The 26,617-nt window shown below is 40.2% G+C and overlaps 1 protein-coding gene across 1 annotated transcript in view; it reads left to right on the forward strand.

Moving 5' to 3' along the window:
* The window catches only part of march2 (membrane-associated ring finger (C3HC4) 2), a 43,707-nt gene that overhangs the window by 6,073 nt on the left and 11,017 nt on the right, over positions 1 to 26,617 (forward strand). Inside the window, exons 2-3 of the mRNA XM_020514917.2 lie at positions 18,692 to 18,899; positions 23,939 to 24,134. Of these exons, the coding sequence (XP_020370506.1) occupies positions 18,724 to 18,899; positions 23,939 to 24,134 (372 nt within the window). The 5' untranslated portion in view covers positions 18,692 to 18,723. The remainder of the gene's footprint in view (positions 1 to 18,691; positions 18,900 to 23,938; positions 24,135 to 26,617) is intronic.

The following is a 26,617-nucleotide window of genomic DNA, read 5'->3' on the forward strand; positions in this document are numbered from 1 at the left end:
TGACTCAAGCATCTGCAGTTCTTGTTATCTCCTGACTTATTTCAGATCTAGCAGTTTAACACTGGGCATCCATCGGGGACCATTGGCAGTAAATCCAACCTGTGAGAGAGGGAAAGGTTTAAAAAAATCTCTCACTCCATTGTACACCAAAAACATCTATAGTTTGGTTACGAAGCATAATTGACTTTGTACATTTTAAATGCAGCAGAAATATTTAGCAAACCATCAACTGCTTGAAAAGTAGATTAAGATTTCATAGACTGTTCATCAAGACTGGATCTGTTATTTTCAAGTCTTAGCTATCACTAGATTTCAGTCATGTTCTTTTTGATAACATTCCAATATTCTGACCTTTTTAATTTATAACCATGTGTGTTGGAAAATATGTACTGGATATTGCACAAGTAGAATGCTATCTGTATCCCAGAATTTGAGATCTGAACTATTGTGATGCAATAATTTCCTATATTGCAATAACAGTAATAACATGAATGCTAACTTTTTCCTAACTTTGTATGGACAGTAGAAACAATGGCACTAGTAACAAATGAAAAATAAACCTTTCAGTATGCCTATTCCTAATTAAACAAAACTGCTCAATGCAATGGTAGATTTGATTTACACTTAGGTTTATGTAAAAGGAACAGCTGTTTGGCTGAAAAAAGAGAGAGCGTATGATGAAACAGTAAAAGTATTTGTTGATTATCAAGTGATTCTCTGAGTGCAAACCAGGCTGACTACAATTCTTTAAAAAGGGGGGCAAAGAGGAAAGAGAGAATATGAAAACGGAGTGCAGTTAACATAAAGGATAACCCAAATATCATCTTCCGGCATTTAACAGCCAAGATGGGGTCAGTTAGGAACAAAGTTGATGATATATGCTTAAAAATCACAGTGAAAGGCATGAATACCGAAGGAGTTTACTAAGGAGGAGAATGTTGACAAATTTTATCAGAGCAGTGATGGTAAGTAATGGATGGTGTGAAATTGACAGGCAGGATGTACTGAAAAGGCTGATTATGTTTAGAGTGGATAAGTCCCTGGTTCAGTTGACTTGCTTCTAAATGAAGGGTAGAGTTTGTAGAAGGGCTTGCCATAAATTTTTGGTCTTCCCTAGGTATCAGGAGTGTCAAAAGATTGGGAAAGTGAGAAATGTAATGCCCTTGTACAATACAGACCATGAGGATATTCTTTATTTACTATTGGCCAGTTAGTTTGATATCAGTGGTAGAAAAAGCTTTAGAAACTAATGTTGGAAAAAAGAATTAGTGGGTGCTTGGTGTAATGGACCCACCCAACACACACACACACACAAAAACATATTGAGAAGATAGTGTGGACCCTAACTTTTTTTCTTATTTTAAAGGTAAATGTAAGGTGTTGTGTTCTGGAAGCAATTTGACTGGCCAAACTACGAGACTCGAAACAAAATACACTTTATTCATACACCACAATTAAAATACAGACAAAATTAAAATAAAAGAATTGGCTTAACTGTAACTCCATCGAAATGCTAAACAAAATAATATATATATATAAACTACTACCAAATAACTGTTCCAATATAATAAGTATCTTCCCCTAAATACACCCTTGGCGAAGGCAAATTCAGTAAAATAGATTGTCTCACTTGCAATTCTAGCAGCAGGAAGAGAACCCCAGCTTTTAGCTGTAACAGAGAAAGGAATAAGAGCTTCCACATCCAGCTTCAAGACCCCAGCAACTGCTCCTGAAGGCTACAACTAAAAAGAAATCCTGGAGCTTGACCTCACCCATTCAGCCTGCTTCTATTGTTCCAACTTTTAAAATTTAAAAGAAACCCAATGCCTCAGAAGCTGTCTACTGTTGGCTTTGGAGTAGATTGCTCACCACCTCTGTCTCAATCTTTCTTCATTTTAAAAAAAAGGACAAATAAATCACTTCTTAAACCGTTGTATCTTCACATTTGGAAAGGTTAAGTTGATAAAGGAGATCCAGCATGAATTTGTAAAAGATTGTGTTTGACTAATCAAATAGAATTTTTTATTGAAGCAACAAATAAGGTTAATGAAGGGAATACATTTGACTTTGTCCATATGGATTTAAAAAAAAACTTTAAATGAAGTGCCAGGATAAAAGCTGGCTAATAGTTGGGTCAATGTTAGTTTGGGTAGAAAATTGACTTAAGAGAGAAAACAACAATTCATCCAATTCCCTGGTCCCCAACACCTCATCTTTACCATGGACATCCAGTCCCTATACACTTGCATTCCCCATGCAGATGGCCTAAAGGCCCTCCGCTTCTTCCTGTCCCGCAGGCCCGACCAGTCCCCCTCCATTGACACCCTCATCCACTTAGCTGAACTCATCCTCACCCTTAACAACTTCTCCTTCAATTCCTCCCACTTCCTACAGACAAAGGGGGTGGCCGTGGGTACCAGCATGGGCCCAAGCTATGCCTGCCTCTTTGTAGTATACGTGGAACAATCCCTCTTCCATAGGTACACTGGCCCTATCCCCCACCTCCTTCCTCCATTACATCGATGACTGTATTGGCGCTGCCTTGTGCTCCCACGAGGAGCTCGAACAGTTCATCCACTTCACCAACACCTTCCACCCCAACCTAAGTTCACCTGGACCATTTCTGATACGTCTCTCTCCTTCCTGGACCTCTCGGTTTCCATCTCTGGCAACCACCTGGAAACCAATATCCATTTCAAGCCTACCGACTCCCATAGCTACCGAGAATACACCTCCTCTCACCCACCTTCCTGCAAAAATGCCATCCCCTATTCCCAATTCCTTTGCCTCCGCCACATCTGCTCCCGAGATGAGGCATTCCACACCCAGACATCCTCGTTTCTCAAGGACCGCAACTTCCCCTCCACAGTGGTCAAAAATGCCGTCGACCATGTCTCTTGCGTTTCCCGCAACTCATCCCTCACACCCCTTCCCCGCAATAACAACCAAAACAGAATCCCCCTCGTCCTCACGTACCACCCCACCAACCTCCAGATCCAACGCATCATCCTCCGGCTCTTCCGCCATCTGTAATCTGACCCCACTGCCAAAGACGTTTTTCCCTCCCCACCCTTATCTGCTTTCTGGAGGGACCACTCTCTCTGTGACTCCCTTGTCTGCTCCACACTCCCCACCAGCCCCACCACCCCCGGCACTTTTCCCTGCAACCGCAGGAAGTGCTACACCTGCCCCTACACCTCCGCTGTCACCCCCATCCCAGGCCCCAAGAAGACCTTACACATCAAACAGATGTTCACTTGCACATCTGCTAATGTGGTATACTGTATCCGCTGTTCCCAATATGGCCTCCTCTACATCGGGGAAACCAAGCGGAGGCTTGGGGACTGCTTTGTGAAACACCTACGCTCGGTTCGCGACAAACGACTGCACCGCCCAGTCGCAAACCATTTCAACTCCCCCTCCCACTCCTTGGACGACATGTCCCTCCTGGGCCTCCTGCAGTGCCACAACGATGCCACCCGAAGGTTGCAGGAACAGCACCTCGTATTTCACTTGGGAACCCTGCAGCCCAAGGGTATCAATGTGGACTTCACAAGCTTCAAAATCTCCCCTCCCCCAACCTCATCCCAAAACCAGCCCAGCTCGCCCCCGCCTCCCTAACCTGTCCTTCCTCACACCTATCCACTCCTCCCACCTCAAGCCCCACGCCCATCTCCTACCTACCAGCCTCATCCTGCCTCCTTGACCTGTCCATCCTCCCTGGACTGACTTATCCCCTCCCTAACTCCCCACCTACACTCACCTTTACTGGCTCCATCCTTTCTGTCTCCTCTTTGACCTGTCTGTCTCCTCTCCACCTATCATCTTCTTTATCCGTCTTCCCCCTCCCCCTCCCCCTCCGTCTCTCTCTCTCTCTCTCTCTCTATATATATTTCAGAATCCCCTTCTCCTCCCCCATTTCTGAAGAAGGATCTAGACCCGAAACATCAGCTTTCCTGCTCTGCTGATGCTGCTTGTCCTGCTGTGTTCATCCAGCTCTACACCTTGTTATCTCAGATTCTCCAGCATCGGCAGTCCCCACTATCTCTAATTCATGGTAAGTGGTTGTTTTCAGTCTGGAAGGTGATAGCGTTATTGCCCAAGGAATAGTGTTTGGATTTGAGTCTATGATATTCCTGACTTGAATATTAGAAAGCAAGGTAAAGTTTCAAAAACTGACACCTAACCTGTGGGTACAGCAAACCGTAAAGATGATGACAGTTGACTACAGTTGGGCACAGGCATGGTAGCAGAATGAGCAGACAAATGGAATTTTATAGATCAGTGTAAAGTGTTACATTTTTGACAGCTATAATGGGTGTCTGAGGACAGAGGGTCCTGGAGGTATGATGTCCACAGAAGTTTGAAAATGGAAAGACATTTTGAGATACTAGTTAACAACACAGATGCAATCATTAATAGAAATGTTGAATATAAGAGCAGTGAATATATTCTGAACTTTGATGAAGCTGTGGTTTCGATCACAATTAGAGTACTATGTGCAGTTGTGGTCTTCATATTCTCGAAAGGATGCGAATGTCCTTGAGAGGGTGCAGAGGTTATTTAATAGAATGGCATCAGGCTTGAGGGAATTTAGCTACAAGGTTAAGTTGGAGACACTGGAGCATCTTGCAGCACAGCAGGTTCAGAGTGCACTTGGTACAAGTCTGGAACATTATCACAGGTTTAGATAAGGTAGACCAAGGAGTGTTTTTCACATCAACTAATGGTACAAAAATGAAGTTATGGATTTAAGATTTTGAGTTAGAGATACAATTGTTGGGGGGATTGTGGTATGTAGAGCATGAATGGTCATGATTTATGCATTACCTGTAAAGGGGTAGAAGTGGAGACAATCCATAATTTTAAGAGGAAATTTGACCGGCATTGAGGGACATGAAGCTGCAGGATAGAATAGGATAATGGGCTGAATTGTCTCATCAGTAGATTGCATGAACTTGGATTTATATTGTGTTCTCATCACTTCTTTGCTATGCATCCTCATGTGCTTTGTGTAGAACATGTTATATTGTACAGTTGTTCCTGTTGTGCATCTATTTTGCACAAAACTAGTTTGTCCAGGAGCAGTGAGATGATTGACTAATTAATTTGTTTATGGTACAAAGAACGCAGGAACAGGCCTTTCAGCCCACAAACATGCCTGGCCAATTTTTATATTCTGTGCCAGGACTGATGAAGGTAAGCATGCCATATTGCCTTCTTGACCACCTTATCCACTTGTGTTGCCAAGGAACTGTGGAGCTGTATGCCCAAATCCTTGTATATATTGATGCTTCTAAGGGTTCTGCCATTCATTGTATACTTCTCTCCTGCTTTACATCTTCAAAAATGTATCACCTTGCATTTGTCTAGATTAAATTCCTCCAGCCATTTCTCTGACCAAGTCTCTCTCTATATCCTGCTGTATCCTCTGGCAATCTTCCTCACTGTCCGCAGCTCTCCCAATCTTTGTGTTATCTGCAAGCTTACTATCAGGCCACCTCCATTCTGCTACAAATAGTATACATATGTATGTGTGTGTTGGACATCAGGGGTCCCAGCACTGATCCCTGTGGAACACCACTGGTCCTATATCTTCAGTCAGAAAAGCACCCTACCAATGCTACTCTCTGTCATCTATGATATAGCCATATCCATCTTACCAGCTCACCATAAATCCCATGTGACATCACCTTTTGTATCAGTCTGCCATGAGGGACCTTGTGAAAGGCCTTGCTAAACTCCGAGTAGACAACATCCATCTCCCTGCCCTCATCAATCACCTTTGTCATCTGCTCAAAAAATTCAATCAAGTTTGTGAGACATGACCTTTTCCCCCATAAAGCCATACTGCCTATTGCTAATAAGTTCATATTTTCCCAAAAGTGAGTAAATCCTATCCGTAAGAATCTTCTCCAATAATTTCCCTCCCACCGAAATAAGGCTTGTTGGCTTGTAATTTCCCAGATTATCCCTGTTGCCCTTTTTAAAACAAAGTTGGCTATTCTGCAGTCCCCTGGGACCTCTCCTGTGACTAAAGAGGATACAAGGACCCAGTGGTTTCTTCACCTGCCTCTCTCAGCATTCTAAGATAGATCCCATTAGGTCCTGCGGTCTTGTCTACCTTTAATGCTTTTCAAAACACCCGGCACCTTTTGTATATCAATATATCCTAGAATACCAATGTACCTATCCTGAGACTCGCCATCCACCGTGTCCTTCTCCTCTGTGAATACTGATACAAAGTATTTGCTAAGGACCTCACCCACTTCCACTGACTCCACGTATAAATTCCCTCCTTTGTCCTTGAGTGGACCTACCTTTGGTTGGAGTTGAGGACTCATCCTGATATTATTTTTGAAAATGACTCAAAAATGACTTGATTGCATGTTGAAGTGAGCTTTGAACATTGAACTTTGAACTTTGTTTTAACGCTATTAGTAGTTTACGCAGGATATTTTTTGCTGGAGAATGTTGATAAGATATTTTGTCATTAATTAAAATTTGAAAGGAGCAACTACCTTTTCTTGTACATCTTTGTGTACACAGACCTTGATTTCCTACCAGCAATGTACAATAGGAAACTTCACAAGATTGTCACTGAAGAAAGATTATAAACACTAAGAAAATGTTCTTCAGTTAGATGGAAATTAATTTCCAAAAGGAAGAGCACAATGATATGGAAACAAGAAGTTGGCTTGTGTATATTATTCTGCTTTTGAAACATGTCTTGCTTGAGCCAACATTCTAATCTTTTGAGTATTATTGAAAAAGACATTTTGTTGAAGGTTTTAGCTTCGCACTCATCATTGACAATTTGGCTTTCATTGGCAGGGGAATTGAGTTTAAGAGCCGTGAGATTATTCTGCATCTCTATAAAACTCTGGTTAGACCACACTTGGAATATTGTATTCAGTTCTGTTCACCTAATTATAGGAAAGATGTGGAAGCTTTAGAGAGGGTGCAGAGGAGATTTACCAGGATGCTGCCTGGACTGGAGGGCAGGTCTTATGAGGAAAGGTTGAGGGAGCTAGGGCTTTTTTCATTGGAGCGAAGAAGGATGAGAGGTGACTTGATACAGGTGTAAAGGTGATGAGAGGCATAGATAGAGTGGATAGTCAGAGACTTTTTCCCAGGTCGGAAATGACTATTATGATGGGGCATAATTTTAAGGTGATTGGACAAAGGTATAGGGGAGGTGTCAGAGGTAGGTTCTTCACACAGAGAGTGGTGGGCGTGTGGAATGCACTGCCAGCAGGGGTAGTAGAGTCAGATACTCCCAAGACTTTTAAGCGACTCCTGGATAGGCACATGGAGGATAGTAAAATGTAGGGTATGCAGGGTAGATTGATCTTAGTAGGATAATAGGTCGGCACAACATCGTGGGCCGAAGGTCCTGAACTGTGCTGTACTGTTCTATGTTCTGTTCTATGTTCTAATTTGCAAGAAATAGCTTTGCAAAGAAAAAAAACAGAAGTTATGCTGAAGTAAAAGAGAGTCCTAATTAGTCGGTGAGCGGACTTTGATTGGTAGAGGTATTGCCATGGAGAATGGATGAGCATGATGATTACTTACAGTTACTAACAAAATTTATTTAAATTTTAAATAAAGCACATTGACTCTGATTGGCCAAGGAATTGTTTTGAGAAATGAACTTCTGAATGGCTATCGCCTATGTTATTGAGTTGAAATAAGCAGTCTGTGTATTTGGCTGCAAAGAACAGGGCCTTGTATATGCTCATCATTCATTCTCAGATCTCAAAGTAATGCTTACAATTGATGCACCAAACTGTAGAAGATATGTTGTGAGTAATATACTTGATGAATGCCAAACACATTTTTTATACATCATCACACTTTTTTTTTGAAGAATAGCGTGAAGTAGTGATGATTGCCAGTTCACCATGTGAACACTGTTTGCGTGGCTAATCCTTTAACTGACAGTTACAATTTTTCAATAAATAAGCACAATCTTGAACCTACCTGATTCTCTGACTAGGTTGATAAAAAGCATGGACCAGGCTATGTACTTCTAAATAAATCACTTTATTGCAGGTTATTTGACTCTAGCTATGGGTGAACAATTAAACTGAATTATAAATTCATCCTCACAAACAGACAAATATAAAAAGAGAAAAATACCAACATGGGTGGAGGAAAAACTAGGAAATCAGTCCTGTAGTCTTTGTTCACGAGATCTGTTGGGTTAATTCTTGCTAGTCTGAATATTTCTCCTTGACCTTCCTTTTTCTAAATACTTCCGGGTATTGAGGTACGGGTTGGCCGTTTCACTTAACAACGGACCTCTGACGTATCCAATTCAATGTCACAACTTTTTTGATTTGATTTATTATTGTCACATGTACCTAGGTACAAAGAAAAGTTCTGTTTTGCATGCAGTACAAGCAGATCTTACCATACAAAGGAATACAAAGTTACAGCTGCAGAGAAGGTATACAAAGAGCAAGGTCAATATTAAATTTGAAATTTGCAATGTCCAGTCAGAAGTCTAATAACAGCGAGGAAGAAGCTGTTCTTGAATCCGTTGGTCTGTGCTTTTAAGCTTTTGTATCTTCTACCTGATGGAAGAGGTCAGGAGAGATTATAACCAGGGTGGTGTGGTCTCTGACTATGTTGGCTGCTTTCTTGAGGCAGCGAGAAGTACAGATGGAGTCAATGGATGGAAGGTTGGCTTGTATGATGGACTGGGCTGTGTTCACAACTCTCTGTAGTTTCTTGTCCTAGGCAGCGAAATTGCCATACCAAGCTGGGATGCATCTAGATAGATGCACAATAGAAAGCATTCTATAAAAATTTGAAGAGTCTTCACAGACATGCCAAATTTCTTTAGCATCCTAAGGAAGTATAAGTGTTGCTGTGCTTTCTTGACCATTACACCAATGCCGGTGGACCAGGACAGATTGCTGGTGGTCATCACTCCTAGGAACTTGATGCTCTCGACCGTCACTAGTTCAGCTCTATTGACGTAGATAGGGGTGTGCCCTTCTCCTTGCTTCCTGAAGTCAATGACCAGCTCCTTTGTTTTGCTGATGTTGAAGGAGAGATTCTTATCTTTACATCATGCCTCCAAGCACTCTATCTCTCTCCTTTGTTGTCTCGTCATTGTTTGTGATCCAGCCTACAACAGTGTTATAGTCAGCGAACTTGTAGATGGAGTTAGGATGAAATTTCACCATACAGTCATGAGTGTACAGAGAGTATACTAAGTATAGTGTAGTATAGTAAGCAGCATTTGCTGGAAGAAAGATAAGCTTATATTCTCAGGTTTAAAGTGACTTACTGCAGAGAACTGAGAGTTTCTTTGCTGCTGCAAACCAGCTAGTTTCTCTTCTTGTCTAACCCAGCTCCTCCTCTGTCTTGCTCAGAGCCTATACTATTCAGCTAACTGACAACCTATCACCTTAATGTTTGTCAATAATAACTAGTCCTTAGTCCATAAACCAAACCACTTTGCTTGTAATCAAGTTCGTCTACACATTGCTGGAATCCACAGCTACACAAACAGTTCACAATAGGTATCAAATTTCTTACTTTCAAAACATGCAACATCCCTTATAAATCCCTAGTTTCCAAAGCAAATCTTTTTCGTTTCAGTTTCAAAAACCAGAAAACTAAAAAGACATGGGCTACTGTTTGGTTCATTCTATATTGCTGTTCTTCGTCAGATTGCTGTCCTCTGCTAGTGAAAAGGGGTGGAGGTAATGTTTTTTGATCATTTTTGTTGGTCTGTAAACAACGTATCTCAAAAAACAATAGATATATTTCAACAAAACCTGATATAAGGAAGGGAATGGCCGTAGGGAATTTGTTTTGGTAAAGATGCGGAACTAGATGCTGGAATCTAGAACAGACAAGCACGGGAATTTCTAGAGACCTGGTTCTGCATCAAGAAGGCTATCAATAAACGCATAGAATTAGACTCTATGTATACACCACTGTGAAGAAAAACCAGAAATGAGGTAATCAACTCCAGCGGACCCCGAGTTTAAAATACCAGGTGGGAAAACACAACAGCGCTTCATCGGAGGCTGCACTGATGATGTTACCCAGAAGGGTAATGAAACATCTATGAACTAACAAACCAGCTCAGTGAGCGAACCAACTGCAGCATCCACAACCTGAGCTACAAATCTACTCAAGAACCTTAAATTTAGCAGTTTTTTTTTAACATTACCTGATGGGGAGAATTGACCTTTGTTAAGAATGGTGAGAGTTATTTTATTTAGAATGACTTTGTTATTCAGAATATCATGAATTGTCTTGGCTGCTGTAGTGCAATTTTTCTGTCAAAATGTTCAGAGCAGGCTGTAGTAAGGTGATGTCTGCATTCTTCTGAGTGAGCAAAAACAGGCTTCATTCAACATAACAATTTATAAGGCACAGCCAGTGAGAACATGCGAGTACAGCCTAACAGACATGCTCAAGTCCCGCTGATCGAACATCACGATGACATATCTCCTTTCATGCATGTTCATGCTTTTGCACACATTCTTCTTATTAGCCCTTCACTGTACAAGTTAGTTGTGGAGTTGCCTGAAGCTGCCTCAGTGAAATGGAAGCTCTTAATTAAAAGATTTTTTTCTGCTTTGTAGTTGTGGAACATCAACCAGCAGGGAACAGCTTGAAGAAATGCTGTGTATTTGTAATAACTTTTTAACACTGTGACAGATGTATGTGTTTTAATGAGTACTCTCTTGGTTCATTCTGTACGCAATCTGATGATGTATATAAGAGATGAGAGCATAGGGAAGTCAAGTAGATTTTTCAGATGAACGATTAAGATAGTAGTTTGCAACATTTAATTTCTGGCCCCATTCTTAAAGAATTAATTTAGGATTGCATTTACTCTTTGCTCTTTAACAATTCTGCAGTTGGGGAAAAGGTGATTAACTTCTAATATATTCATAAAGGGCTAAATGATTGTGGAGAATGTATCATTTTCTGACATTTTTATACAAGTTGTGCAACAAAAATACTTGCAAATGATTAAAAATATCCCATAAACAGTACATTAAATACCAGACATTTTCAGAAGTTGCTGGAAAAGCTCAGCAGGTCTGGCAGCATCTGTGAAGAAAAATCAGCGTTAAGGTTTCGGGTCTGGTGACCCTTCCTGAGAACCCCTTTTCCACAACTTCTGTTTTTGTTCCTGATTTACAGCATCCGTAGTTCTTTCAGTTTTTACCAGACATTTTCAGTCTATTTTAAAAAGGAAATTAAATGTTGCCTTTCAAAGACTAGGTTACTTTATGTTGTTTGACAATACAAGTTACATGTGAGGTTGTCCTTTTCTAGGAGGAATGTTGTTGAACTTGCAGAAAAGATTTACAAGGATGTTGCCAGGACTGGAGGGTTTGAGTTATAGAGACAGATTGAATAAGCTGGGGCTTTTATCCCTGGAGGGACAGATACTGAGGGGTGACCTTGTAGTGGTTTATAAAATCATGAGGGGCATGGATAGGGTGAATAGTCAAACTTTTTTTTGTTCTAGGGTGGGGTAGTCTAAAACTAGAGGGCATAGGTTTAAGGTGAGAGGGGAAAGATTTATAAATGTCCTGAGGGATAACTATTTTCATGCAGCGGGTGGTGTGTTTATGGAACGAGCTGCCAGAGGAGTGGTGGAAGTGGGTACAATTACAACATTCAAAAGGCATCTGGATGGGTACATGAATGGGAAGGGTTTAGAGGGATATGGGCCAAATGCTGGCAAATGCGACTAGGTCAGTTTGCGATTTCTGATCAGTGTGGACGAGTTGGACTGAAGGATCTGTTTCCATGCTGTATGAATCTATGACTCTGAGTAAATATTTGATTGAATGCAAAAACCTCATTTCTGTTTTTCAAGTTCAATCATGTGTTCTAGGCTCCACTTGTTTTAAATATATTGGGTTCAATCCCTGAACTTTGATGAATCAATTAATTCCAACCATCTAGTAAAGCATCAACAGTGACACAATTTTCCTTCGCACGTCCAAGAAATTTCCTGGGTTCCTGCTTTTTATTCACCCCACCCCCTCCAATTTCTAGAACGAGTATGAATATGATCAGTTAACACCATCCCATGTGTGAGTAACTGTGGCACCGAGGAATTGATGCATTTGGAGATGCAGAAAAGTTAACAAAGATTTTTAAAAAACTTGACCTCCACTTAATCACAAGTCAAAAGCTTAAGAATAGCTAGTGTGATCTTGCTAGGTGCCCTTCCATGTTATTGATGACAGTTCCATATGACTGTTGGCTATTGATGTATGTGCTTGGATGGTGAACATTTAATATTCAAATAGAGATCGATGCATGCTTTGTTTAACAAGGGTCATGCACATACCAAACTCTATATTCCCCTCCTAGCCTAGTTGTGGATAGATGTGCCTGGCATCATTCCAGCACTCTGGGGAACATCAACACATATGCAACAGAAACTTTTGATTCCAAATGAGACCCAATTCAGTTTCTAGATTTTTGTTCTGTTGACCCCTGTTTTAAGTACATTTTTAAATATGTCTTGAAGTAACTAAATTAATGAAAATCATTGTTTGTCATCTAGTCAAAATTCAATAAACTATGATTTATTTTCAGGTATAAAGAGAGGAAAGTAGCGACAATGTGCTGGCTAAGTGACATTTCCACAGCACAAAGCCTAGATACCTTTTAAAGCAATGTCACATTGATTCAGTGAAGGAAGGATGAATACACTGATCCTGGAACCTGAGTATTGGAGTGTTCAAGGGAAATTAGGAGAAACTGGACCATGAATTAAAGGATTTTATCACAAGACAGTAATTTCAGATTGATTCCATTGTGAAACTGGGAAACCAGATCATTTTGATGATGAGTAGAACTTGGTGCAGGTTCTGATACATGCAGCAGAGATTTGAATGACTTTAAGTTTATGGACGGTGGTAAATGAAAGGTAATTGGATTACTTTAGCTGTGATCAGTTCAGTGAGCAGACATTAGCAAGAGATACTACCCCAAGCTGGAAATAGAAGAAAGTCATCAAAGGATAATGGTGCAATCAACTGTATCAGACTTAAGAGAAATCAAGGACAATTAATGGAGAATGCACAACAGTAACAGATAGTTTGGAATGTTAATTTCTGGTTCTCCCACAGAATCAAACTGGAGAGGTTCAAACAAGAAGCAGGCACAAATTTCGGATGCAACAACAGTTCAGTGATGTTGGAGAAGAAAAGGTTAAAAATAGGATGGCAATTGGTGAAGACAAGAGCTTTTGCAAGTAGGGTGGCTACAGTAATTTTTGAAAGGGAGATAGTCCGTATCTGAGAAAATGAAGCAACTGACAATATCAGATAAAATGGACCAGGACAATGCATGGTCAAGTGGAATTTGGATTGAAGGTGCAGCAGGAAGCTCTAATAGAAATTCTGTTTACAGTACTGGGTAGAAGAGATGAGAATCAAAGTAGAGGCACTTAGGAGGAAATTAGGAGTATAGCTGGCCAGGAGAAGCAGCAGAAACAACTGAACAGATGACCTTCTTGGTGGCAAGAAATCCTTAAACTCTTTAATAATATTGGAAGTGGAGAATGAGGTTTTAAGAAAATTGTGGAGAGGAGAGAAAGGGATCCTAGTGTTTTCTACGTTGATCAAGTTGGTCCTCAAATGTAGGGTAATTTTTCATAGATCATAGAATCCCTACAGTGTGGATGGAGGCCATTTGGATCATACAGTCCACACCAATCCTCCGAAGAGCATCCCACTCAGGCTCAACCCCCTATCCTGTAACGCTGCATTTAGCATGGCCAATCCACCTAACCTGCACATCTTGGACTGTGGGAAGAAACTGGGGCACCCGGAGAAAATCCATGCAGACATGGGGTGGGAGTGTGGAAACTCTACAAGGACAGGTGCCCAAGGGTGGAATTGAACCCGGGTTCCTGGTGCTGTGAGGCAGCAGTGCTAACCACTGACCCACCGTGCCGCCTTAAACAAAAGATGATGAGGTACAGTAAAATTTGATGTTGAGCCAGATCTGGTGATTGACCGCATTAGTTCTGTACCAGGGATGCTTGCTTTTGTGTTCCTTTGATTTGAGGGAGTCAAATGGCATCATGGGTAGTCCTAGAGATAGGAGATGATAGAGGTTTTGATGGGGCATTGTTTAAAAAAACTCAGCATTCGTATTGAGCCTTTCATGTGCACTGGACATCTCAAAGGGCTTTACAATCAATGGTGTACTTTAAAGTCCTTACTCTTGTAGTGTAGGAAACATGGCAGCTAATTTGTGCACAGTAGTCTCCCACAAACAGCAATGTGATAATCACTGGATAATCACTTTTTTGTGATGCTGACTGAGGGATAAGTATTGATCGAGACATTGCACATGACTCCCCTAATCTTTTGAAATATTGATGTGGGATTGTTACATTCACAGACCGGACACCCAAAGCCTTGGTTTAATATTTCACCTGAAAGACACCACTATGCCCAGTGCAGCACTTCCACAGTTATGCAGTGGAGTGCTAGCTTTCATTTTTTTTCATAGAATCCCTAACAGTGTGGAAATAGGTCATTTGGCCCGACAAGTCCACACCGTCCTTCCGAAGAGCATCCCACTTAGACCCATCCCCCTACCCTTTCCCTGTAAGCCTGCATCCCCCATATCTAATCTTTTTGTTTTCAAATTGTGGTGTGGGACTTGATTATGGTACTTTATGATGCAGCGTGGTAGTGCTATCAACTGACCCATGGGTTGCTTCGTTGTAGCCATCAAATGAGCAGATAATTGTGTAGCAAACAGAGGACAAAGATTTTGGAGTGTGGTTGTAACAATCAGTTAGTTGTTTTTTTTAATCTGTGTGGTAAATGGAGAAGTCTGTGGTAAAGGTCAGTGATAAACTTGTTTGTCATTAAGGGCACAAGATACAGTACAGTCAAGGGGTGTCTATGATTATGGGTTGGAGAGTATTTTTATGGATAGAGAGAGTTTGGAAGGCAGACAATTCAAAAGAAATAGAAAATGGAACATGAGTATGAATTGTAATGCAGAGGCTTAAGAATAATAGAGTTATAGCTGTGTGAGAAACTCAGGATTAGACTTCGTAGGTGGCAAGGAGTGTAAAGGGAGCTTGAGAAGTGGAACCGAATTAAATGTTTGAATGAGGACATGGCATAATATTTGTGGGAAAGGTTAAGGTGTGACTTGGTGCTTAAGACCATGGTAGTTTGGATGGGACAGGTAAGTAAAGTATAAATCAGCTTTGTGCCATTACTGAAGATGTAATATAGAGTGTGTTTAATTGTTATAAGTTCTGATTGATATAACTTTCCATTTTTTTTGTTTTTAATAAGTTTTGTGTAAACTAAGAACAATATGGTCTCAGTCTGTACTGCTGTGAATTACATTCAAGAAAAACATTCCATTTATGGTTTCTTAAACTTGATCTTATAACCCCCTCCAGATGTGTGTGTGAGTGAACAGTTTCCTACATAGCTTCCAACTGGGCGTTTCCATAGTGTGACAAATAAAATCCATTTTCTTGCATAATGCTGGCTGTCTGCTTTTGTTTGAGATTCCAATTGAATTCTGCTTCCAAATCTGCAATTATTCAAAAACTCACTTTTTGGAAGGTCCGTATTGACCAGTTTCACACAGAAAAAAACTTTGCAGTTGGAAAAAAAAATCCCTAATCTTTATTTACAAATATATATTTGTGAGAAATAGATTCAGCATGGTTGCTATCAATTGCTTTGAAAAAGTTGTCAGCCTGTTTTTGGATGAGGAAAATTAGGAATGATACACCTGATCAGAATGCAAGATTTGCATTTCTTTTGTCACTGGATGCCTGTTGTATGCAGAACCTGACCATCATTACTGTGAAATGCATTAAAATTTCTTTTCACTTGATGCAAACCGCACACTAGCTTGCATTAGGGAAAAGCTCTACTTACCTGAGGTTAGGGACTCCCAAATGTAATGAAGTTGATGTAATTTAGTCAGCCAAAACTGTGGGCTATAGTAGACAACCTTGTCTTCGAAACTTCCCTTCAGCTCTGATGAAGTGTGATCTAGTCTCGAAACGTTAGCTTGCTTTCTCTCCATGGATGCTGCCTGACCCACTGTGATCTCCAACATTTTTTTGTTTTCAGTTCAGATTCCAGCATCTGCAGTAATTTCCTCTTACTTCGAGAGAGAAATTGGTTTGGGGGTGTGGGGAATGCTTACTTGTCGCATCTGATCTTACACAGATGTTGGAGTAACCAGTGATTCAACCATGCATTCCTGTGGCTTCCAGTTTTGTCACAATGGCCACTGGAGGCAGTATTTTTATAAGGCTTTCATTGAAAGAAATTTTCGTAGGCATATTTAACCTTAACAAATTAAGTCATAGGCCTTTGCCCTGACTTTCTCATGACAACAAAGTCCCTGACTACATAAAATGATGTCTAATGCATCAGATATGCATACAACAAAGAACTAAAGAGCTATTAGAACCAATGAGATTTAACAGTAGTTTTTTTGTTTAGGTAGAATTCAATTCCTTATGTTTTCCAAAAAAAACTACAATTGTACTCTGGAACAACAAAGGTACGCACATGTCAAGTACTATTTTTGTGTTGTAGTTTCCAGATGGGAAGCTTCAATACAAGTTAGTAACTCTTGGCACTTATTATACAAAACCATTTTTTTTTGCTCTCGCTTTGCTCTTCCCTATCCATATTTCTCAGGGTAGTTTTTAAGATTGCAAGTGACTATAACAAATGATGATATATCGAAAAGGAGGGAAGTTGCAAATTTTAGCAGCCTAAGTGTGACACGTGTGGTGGAAAGAAGGGAGTGTCATTCTTTCTGAACTGATCAACTTTAGTGGATTATAAAAAGATCTTTATTGCTAAAGACAATGCTACAGCTGTCTTTTACATAGAATATTCAGCAGTTAAACAAACCAGCTAGTCTATATTGATGTTATACTCCACCTGAGTCTCCTCCCATTCCATCCATCTTATCTCCGTTTTCTTTCTACTCTTTTCTCACATACTATCTAGTTTCCTTTTGAATGTATCTGTGCTATTTGCATACAACCATTCCTGTGGCGGTAACTTCCACATTTAACCACTTTGTAAATAAGAAATTTCTGCTTATTTCCTTGTTGGATTTATATAAAACTATTTTGTATATTCTGGACTTTGCTTTTGAAATTTCCCACAAGTGGAAGCATTCTTTATTTCCACATGGGCTGTTCAACTCATTCATATTTTTTAAGATCTCAATCAGATCACCTATAAGTATCAATAAAAGACTTAATAAAAACAGAAAGAACTGTGGATGCTGGACATCAGAAACAAAAACAGAAATTGCTGGAAAAGCTCAGCGGGTCTTGCAGCATCTGTGGAGAGAAATCAGAGTTTGTTTGGGTCCAGTACTGAGGAAGGGTCACTGGATCTGAAACATTAACTCTGATTTCTCTCCACAGATGCTGCCAGACCTGCTGAGCTTTTCCAGCAATTTCTGTTTTTGCACCTATAAGTCTTCCCTTTTCCAAAGAGACCCAATCTGTTCAATGTTTCCTAGTAGCTGTGATCCTCAATTTTTTTTTAAAATTTATTCATGGGATGTTGGTGTCACTGCCGAGAACAACACTTATTGACTGTCCCTAGTTGCTCTTGTGAAGGTGTTGACAGCATCATACCACGAGAAATCTTTATCTCCAGGAAAGGAAGAAAAAGATTACGAAACATTTATCTTGTTTTCATTACAAATATACTTGTTGCTATTCATACTCAAATAGGGCAGTGTGAATTCAAAGTAAAGCAATAATACAATCAACAATGTTTCAAACATTTAGCAGTTCTGGTATGTATTTTGTAAACCTTCTCCACGCATTCTCCAATCCCTGTCTCTTTTTCATTATATGAAGACCACAAATGTGCACCGTATTCTAAATATAGCCTGACCAGAGTTTTATGCAAGTTTTGCTATTTTTTTCATTCATATTTTGAAGTATTGCCCTTTGATATTTAAGGGGAATAGATCAACAGGATCTTAAGATGACATTCATTACGAACACAAAGTCTAGGATAAGAGAATTTGGTTTTAAGGTTATATGTGAATAAGTGTGTGAAATAGCCCTGTTGAGGGTGGCAGTACAAGTATTACAGATGTGAAGATGGTGGCGAATATATTTAATATTCGTGGGTATTGAAGGGAATGAGAGAAATGATGTAGGAAGTCAATAGACAATACCAGAAGACATAACTTTTCCAAATTGTATACAATTTATGGTTGAAGAGCATAGGTAGAGAAAGGGCTAAGGTGTCTCATTTCTTTCAAAGCAATAAACAATCGTGAACATAGATGTATTGGAAGTTGCTTGTTTGACTCATCATGTTGTGGGGAATTTCCAGAGCTTTTCTCAAAGTTGGAAATTCTTTTTTGCAGTTTTGCCCTTCCTAAGAGTTAGCATTACAAATGATTTGAAACGGATTGATCACAAAGTTTCACTATCAAGCATGAATTGTGGCTACTTCCGAGTATTCTTTTTACATCTTACTTCCCGATGTGTATTATCGTTATTTTGGCCTTTATTGAAGTAGAATACTGAAAGCTTATATACTGTCATGATGAGGTTTCATTATACTTATTGGTGATGAGGAGACTAAGCTTTTCCAAACTTTATTGAAAGCATTGGTGTTCCTAATTTTTTTTCCAGGTGAATGCCGGAAGCATTAACTCCTTGTTGCCATGACAACAGGTGACTGCTGTCATCTTCCAGGATCTCTTTGTGATTGTACTGGCAGTGCCGCCTTTTCTAAGACGGTAACAGCAGCTGATGCAGGGCGACCTCAGTACGTCGCACAAGTAACAGCAAAAAATGGACGCCTGTTGTCAACTGTCATTAAGGCTCTAAGCACTCAAAGGTAAATGGAGGTTAGGTGCTAACATGAGAAAATACAAATGCATGTGCCCTTTATTGTTCCGAATGTTTTGAGCATGTTGTGAAATGAGTGTATTGTTCAGCACCTTACAGACTATTGTACTTTACAACAAGGTTTTTTTTCTCTCTGCAGTTTATTAGAAGGCCAAGTTGCATGTCTGTTGGCTTAAGATATTACAATGAGCTTTGGTAACTGCAGGATATCACTTTTGCAAAATTCGCTCAAAGAATATGGGTGTCGCTAGTTTGGTCAGTATCTATTACCAGTTCCCAACTGCCCAGAGTCAATCACATTGCTGTGGCTCTGGAATTATTTGTAGGCCAGCCTAAGTAAGGAGCAGGTTTCTCTCCTTTAAAGGATAATAGTGAACCAGATGGGTTTTCGAAACAATCAACTGTACTTTCATAGTTGCCATTAGCCCAGCTTTATAATTCCAGATTTTAGTGAATTCAAATTTCACCATGTCTTCGAACATTAACCTGAGGTTCAGGATAACTAGTCCAGTGACATTGCCACTATGCCGCTGCCTCCCCAGTTTTAATCAACATGCCAGTAATCATGAGTAACTCGCCTCCTGAATCCCCAGAATCCATCCACCATCTCCAAGGCACAAGTCAGGAACGTGATAGAAAACTTGCCACTCTCCTGGGTGAATATGCCTCCAGCAACATTCATCAAGCTTGACACCACACAGGACAAAGCAGCCGCTTGGCTGGCACCATATCCACAAGCATCCACATTCTCTCTGATACTTGAATTTAAGGGCTTAAGTTAGAAAATAGATCAGTACAACAAAAGAACAGGCTCTTTGGCCCATTTATGTCTGTACCAACCACAATGCCATTCGACATAAATCTCATCTGTCCCCACATGGTCAATATCCCTCTATTCTTTGCCTGTTCATGCGTCTGTCTAAGTTCTTTTAAATGTTACTATTATTTCTGCTGCTTCTACTACCTCTCCTTGCAATGTGTTCCAGGCACCTATCACCCTCTGTTTTCTTTAAAAAAAAAACTTGACTTGCACATCTCCTTAAAACAGTCTCCCTCTTTCCTTAAACCTATGCCCCCTAGTATTTGACTTTTTCACCTTGGGAAAAAGACTCCAACCATGTACCCTAACTATGCCTCTCATAATTTTATGTGGAGAAATTACACAAATTACACCTGTTTTCTCTAGAATTTAGACAGTTAAGAGTGATTTGATCATAGTCTTCAAGATAGAGTCATACAGCGCGGAAACGGACCCTTCGGTCCAACCAGTCCATGCCGAACATAATCCCAAACTAAACTAGTCCCACCTGCCTGCTCCTGCCCCATATCCCTCCAAACCTTTCCTATTCTAGTATCAGGAAAAGACAGGGTAGATAAAGATTAACAATTTCCATTGGTTGGGATCCTTGAAATGGGACATAGTCTGAGAATCCGTGCCAGACTATTCAGGAGAGATGTTAGGAAGCATTTCTACACTGAAATGGATCAGAACTCTCTCCACAAACGGCAGTGGATGCTGGATTTGTTGTTAATTCTAAATCTGAGATAAAGCGCAATATTTTTGTGAAGCAAAAGTATTCAGAGATATGGACCAAAGGCAGGTTTTTTTATTCATTCACGGAATGAGGGCATCACTGGCTAGGCCAGCTTTTATTGTCCATCCCTTATTGCCCAGAGGGCAACCACATTGTTGTGGTTAAGGTAAGGTTGGCAGCTTCCTTCCCTAAAGGGGATTAGTGAACCAGTTGGATTTTTCCCGATAACTGACAATGGTTTCGTAGTCATCATTAGACTCTTAATTCCAGATTTTTTAAAAAATTAAATTCAAATTCCACCATTTGCCCTAGCAGGATTCAAACCAGGGTCCCCGGAACATTCCTGGGTGTCTGTACTAACAGACAGCGATAATACCAGTAGGCCATTGCCTCCCTGTGGAGATTTGTGGAGTTAGGCCACAGATAGGTCACAATTTGAATGGTGGAGGGGGCTCAAGGGGCTGAATGGCCTACACATGTTCCTGTGTTCTCCATTACTGATGCTCAGCATGAGCAGTGTGTACCACATACAAGTACACTCAGAAATTCACCAAGTATCCTTAGACAGGACAAACCCATACCGCTTCTATCTAGAAAGACAAGGTCAGCAAATACATAGGAACACCACCACCAGCAAGTTTTCCTCCAAGCCACTCACCTTCCTGATTTGGAAATATACTGCTGTTCTTTCAGTGTTGTTTGTCTAACTTCTGGAACACCCTCTTAAAACATCATTGTGGGTGTACCTACAGCACATGGACTACAACAGTTCAAAAGGCAATTTACCTCAACCTTCCCAAAGACCATAAAGGATGGGCAATAAATGCTGGGCCAGTCAGTGATGACAACATCATCGTATGAATCATTTTTTTTAAAAATCTACTTATTATATAATGCCTTTAACATAAGACAACACAAGATCCTTCATATCGCTATAATAAAGCAGAAATACTGTGTATGCCACATAAGGGAGACATTAGGGCAGGTGACCATAACCCATGTTAAAGAGAGAGGTTGTATGGAGGAAAGAGTTGGAGAAATTTAGGGAGTGGAATTTCTTTGGTAGCTAAAGCTTTGACCACCAAAAATGCAGCAGTTAAAAACAGAGATTCTCGAGGCCCACATTAGATGAATACAGATATCTCAAAGTTGCAGGGTAAAGGAGCTTATGGAAGCAAGGGGAGAATCTGTGAAACAACAGATCATTAAGGTACCTTCCTGTTTTACTTTATTGGATTTTCTTTTTTTTTTTAAAATACTTATCCCTTTCCCCCTCTTCCCTATACTAATGCAAATTCCATCTTTTCTAACACATTGTAAGTGGTGAGTTATGTAAAATGCATTTACTGATGATTCCAGCAAATTCCAGATGATTCCTACTTTCCCCAGCTCCACCCCTCCTCTCTATTTATTTCGGAGCTCCCTTCCACCTCCCCCATTTCTGAAGAAGGGTCCTGACTCAAAACATCAACTTTCCTGCTCCTCTGATGCTGCTTGGCCTGCTGTGCTCCTCCAGCTCCACACTGTGTGTTACCTCTGACTCCAACATCGGCAGTTCTTACTATCTCATAGTATTCCTAATACCTTTGGATAAACTAAAATCTGTCAGTGTCAGATTCAAAATTAAAGATTGATCTGGCATAAACTGCCTTTTGTGGAAAAGAGTTCTAAACTTTCACGCTTGGCATAGAGAGGAGATTCCTAATTTCATTCCTGAAAGATCTGACTATAATTTTTTGACTGTTCAATCTTGGTCTTAGACTTTTCAGCCATTGCGTTTTTGTGCGATCCTGTGCTCTCTTGCTTGCTATCTCATGTGCATTGGGGCACAGGCATTTGCATGCTTTTCCCTACTTTACACCCTATCTATTCTCTTTTAAAGTCTTGGATCTCAACTGCTTCTTGTTTTTCACCATTTGTAAAGTAATCTGTTTTGCCCTTTGAAGACATTGAATAGATGACTGCACATTCGCCTACTTTGATATTCATTTGTAACAGCTTTAACCATTAATTTAATGTGTTGACGTCTGTATTATTATTCTTTCGTCTACACTATTTACGATGCTTTCTACCTTTTGTCACAGCAGATTTGGATATGTAGCTTTGTATTTATTTAATGTAGCAATACATGGAAATGTGAGGCCTTAACTCCCATCTTTGCAGCACATTGCATGTTACATCTTACAATCCTGCCTGTTAGTTCCACTCTCAGTCCTCTTCCTGTCTGCCTATTTTCTCATCAATTCAATCGTATGACTTCAATTCCATAAGCTTCAGCTTTAGCTAACAGTCTCCTATGAGTGATCAATCAAATACCTTCTGTATGTCTATATGAATAACAACCACTACTTTAACATCTGCTACTTTACTTGCGTCACCACTTCAAAAAAAAATTAATGTTTGTTAGATGTGACTTGATGTTTACAGATCCATGATGGCTTGCTCTGATCAGCTGATTTTTTTTTTTCTGGGTATTCAGTCAACTCATCCTTAATTGTAAGCTTAGTAATTTTCCTATAACCGTTGTTTAAGGTAAGAGGTCAGTAATTCCCTGGTTGCCCTGTCACTTTTCTTAGGGTGTGACATAGCAGATCTCCTATCTCAAGGAATGGTTTTCTGTTTCCTTAATTCTTTGATTAGACCGGAGTACAACTATGTGACTCGTAAAAACAGTTACTTACTTTTTAAAATTCATAACTTAAAATTTGAGATAAATTCAGTTTTGATCTTGCATTTATTACAGAATTAAAACTCTGGAAGTATTTCTGCTACATTGAGTTGATATAGGATGGGAACTCTGAGTATTAGCTACTTGCACCAGATTCTTGCAAAGTGTTTTCTGGGTAGCTGGATAGTGAGAAGTACCAAACACTAGACAGGCACACTTTTGATTTTTTTTTTCCCTCCTTCACCTCGGAGATGTCATGCCTTTTATTTGTTTCACTTGGATCTGAATGGAGCAGTTAATTCAACCTATCCATTGACTTCCAAATTCACCAGCTGAGTAAATCTGAATTCCTCAATAATTGATAAAATAGAAAATGTATTTTAATTCAATGAAATTTCAGTCAAACATTGTAAAGAACCCTACATATCTGAGGGATGATCATAAAAGTTTTGATTTTATTTTTACTACTTGTCTTTTGCTAATGAAGATTTATCATTTTCTCCTTGGCATAAGTATCATGTGCAAATGGGAATGAAGTGCCATAATTTAATGGTTGGAAATAAATGAGTGTGAATTTCAGACAGTTAATAAGCCTCATCAAATGCCAAGATTAGGTTACAGACTGGAAATTACTCTCTGGTATTTCCACTTTATTCCATATTCTGCTTATGGTATCGGTCAGTCTGTCTAACTGCTGTGGAATTCATAATCAATTCTTTTTGGTTCCTTTGTTGGTTCCTGCATTATCAGCTTATAATATGAAGTCAGGTACTTAATTTACCATACAAAATGCATTAAGTCATGGTGTGTATGTTTCATTTCTAGTGATGGGCCAATTTGCCGGATATGTCATGAGGGCAGCAACATGGAAGGCTTGCTGTCACCTTGTGATTGCACTGGAACACTTGGCACAGTTCACAAAACCTGCCTGGAGCGATGGCTTTCATCTTCCAACACCAGCTACTGCGAACTTTGTCACACTGAGTTTGTAGTGGAGCGAAGGCCTAGACCTTTGAGAGAGGTAGGGTTAGTAAAATTATCATAAGCAATATTATTGTATTATAAATAGCAATATTTTATTAATTTTTTTCAAACTTTAAAGGACTAAATAAAACAAGCCAGTTTTTCCTGAGCAATATTTTATATAATACTTTCTCTACTATTTGACCGAATGTGTAAATACAGAACGTTATAACGATGATGTAATTAAACTTGGTGGATAAGAGAAGGAAAGAAAAGAGCAAAGTACAGCATAGCTCAAAATACATGAGGAAAGTGAACAAATTTGTCTTTGTAAGTCACCAAAATGCAAGGAAATCTTCAATTGGGGGCAAACAATCAGAGTAAGTAGCATGGACAAAATTGGCTACTCCTCCATTCATAGGCTGGTTCTCCCTCGTATTTACTGCTGATGGGTTCCAGCAATAAACATGGGAGAGAAACAGCGCGTGATTGAAATTACAGTGAACAATTGGAAAAGTGGCAACAGTGAGGGAGTCACTGGGGAGTCAGAGATGCCTCTTGTCATGAGTTGGGAATGGGGTCTTTTCTCCATTGGAGAGCAATTTGTCAAGGCCAGAGGGGCTGCAATGTTGGGGAGGGATGCTGCAAAGGAGAGGGAACAGTTTAAAACTTGTCAACAAAGAAATACTCGGCTAACTGGGAGCCAAAACATTTGAAATCACTGAGATAATGAATTCCTTGCAAATTAATGTGAAATTTCAAGTTGAAGACCACGTAACTTCAGGAGCCATTATATGGGGGAATGTGTAGTGAATGCTATTGCTATGTTTCATTTTAAAATTTAAAATCTGAGATTGCGATCTAAGAGATAGAGAAGCGGTGGGGAAGCATTTTGTGCCCTGAAATATTCTGAGGAGTTGTACCAAAAATACTTCTTGACATGAGTTGATTTTTTGTTTAAAACCCTACAGCAGCAACTCAAATTTGTATGGCACCTTCAACTTAGCTAAGAGAAAAGTACACATTCAACTTATTGCCTGTTCCACTGGGTGGTATGCTATCATGTTTGTTCATAGAATTCTTCTAGGTTACAAAGGGACATTGATAGAATGCAGAGCTGGGCTGAGAAGTGGCAGATGGAGTTTAACCCTGAAAAGTGTGAGGTGATTCATTTTGGAAGCACAAACTTGAAAGCAGAATACAGGGTTAACGGAAAGATTCTTGGCATTGTGGAGGAGCAGAGGGATCTTGGTTCATGTTCACAGTTCCCTGAGAGCTGCCCCCCAGGTGGATAGAGTTGTTAAGAAGGCGTATGGTGTGTTAGCTTTCATTAATAGAGGGATTGAGTTCAAGAGCCGTGAAGTTATGCTCCAGCTGTGCAAAAGCCTGGTTCGGCCACATCTGGAGTATTGTGTCCGGTTCTGGTCACCTCATTACAGGAAAGATGTGGAAGCGTTGGAAAAGGTGCAGAGGAGATTTACCAGGATGTTGCCTGGAATGAAGGGAACGAAGAAAGGTTGAGAGGGCTAAGGCTTTTCTCTTTAGAACGACGAAGGATGAGAGGTGACTTGATGAGGTGTACAAAATGATCAGAGGTATAGATAGAGTAGACAGCCAGAGACTTTTCCCTAGGGTGGAGGTAGCTTTTACGAGGGGACATAGTTTTAAAGTGAAAGGAGGTAGATATCGGGGAGACGTCAGAGGTAAGTTCTTTACTCAGAGAGTGGTAGGGGCGTGGTATGCATTTCCGGAGAGGGTAGTGGAGTCGGCCTCATTAGGGGCATTTAAGCAGCTATTAGATAGGCATATGGATGATAGTATAAGGTAGCAGTGGAGGTTAGATAGACCTTCGGTTTAGGGTAAAAGTTCAGCACAACATCGTGGGCCGAAGGGCCTGTACTGTTCTATGTTCTATGTTCTAATTGTTCATAAAATCCCCACAGTTTGGAAACAGGCCATTCAACCTAACAAGCCCACACCAATCATCACAGCATCCCACCCAGACCCATCCCCCTATAACCGAACTAATCTACACATCCCTGAACACTATGGGCAATTTAGCATGGCCAATCCACCTAACCTGCACATCTTTGGACTGTGGGAGGAAACCAGAACACCCAGAGGAAACACACACAGACACAGGGAGAACGTGTGCAAACTGCACACAGGCAGTTGCCCGAGGGCGGAATCGAACCCGGGTCCCTGGCACTGTGAGGCAGCAGTGCTAACCACTGAGCCACTGTGCTGCCCTAAATGTTTAAATTATTACCCTTCTTGGAAAGCATATCCTAGTTATTGGGCTATGAATGTATTTAGTCCATTGGAATTGGTGCCAATTTTAAAAACAACAATAATGGCAGTCATACTACGATCAGCCAACCTTGCAGAGTATTGTGGGGAAGGTTTCCTCAACACGCTTTCTGTAAAAAAAAATCACAGATTCATTTATAAAGAATAAGTATACAGTTTTGTTGCATTGCACACAGGAATTTTCCTCCACTTTCCTGGCATTATAAATGTGACCATTTCCTCATGATGTTC

Source organism: Rhincodon typus, chromosome 29, assembly GCF_021869965.1.
Source record: "Rhincodon typus isolate 14 chromosome 29, sRhiTyp1.1, whole genome shotgun sequence".
NCBI lineage: Eukaryota > Metazoa > Chordata > Chondrichthyes > Orectolobiformes > Rhincodontidae > Rhincodon > Rhincodon typus.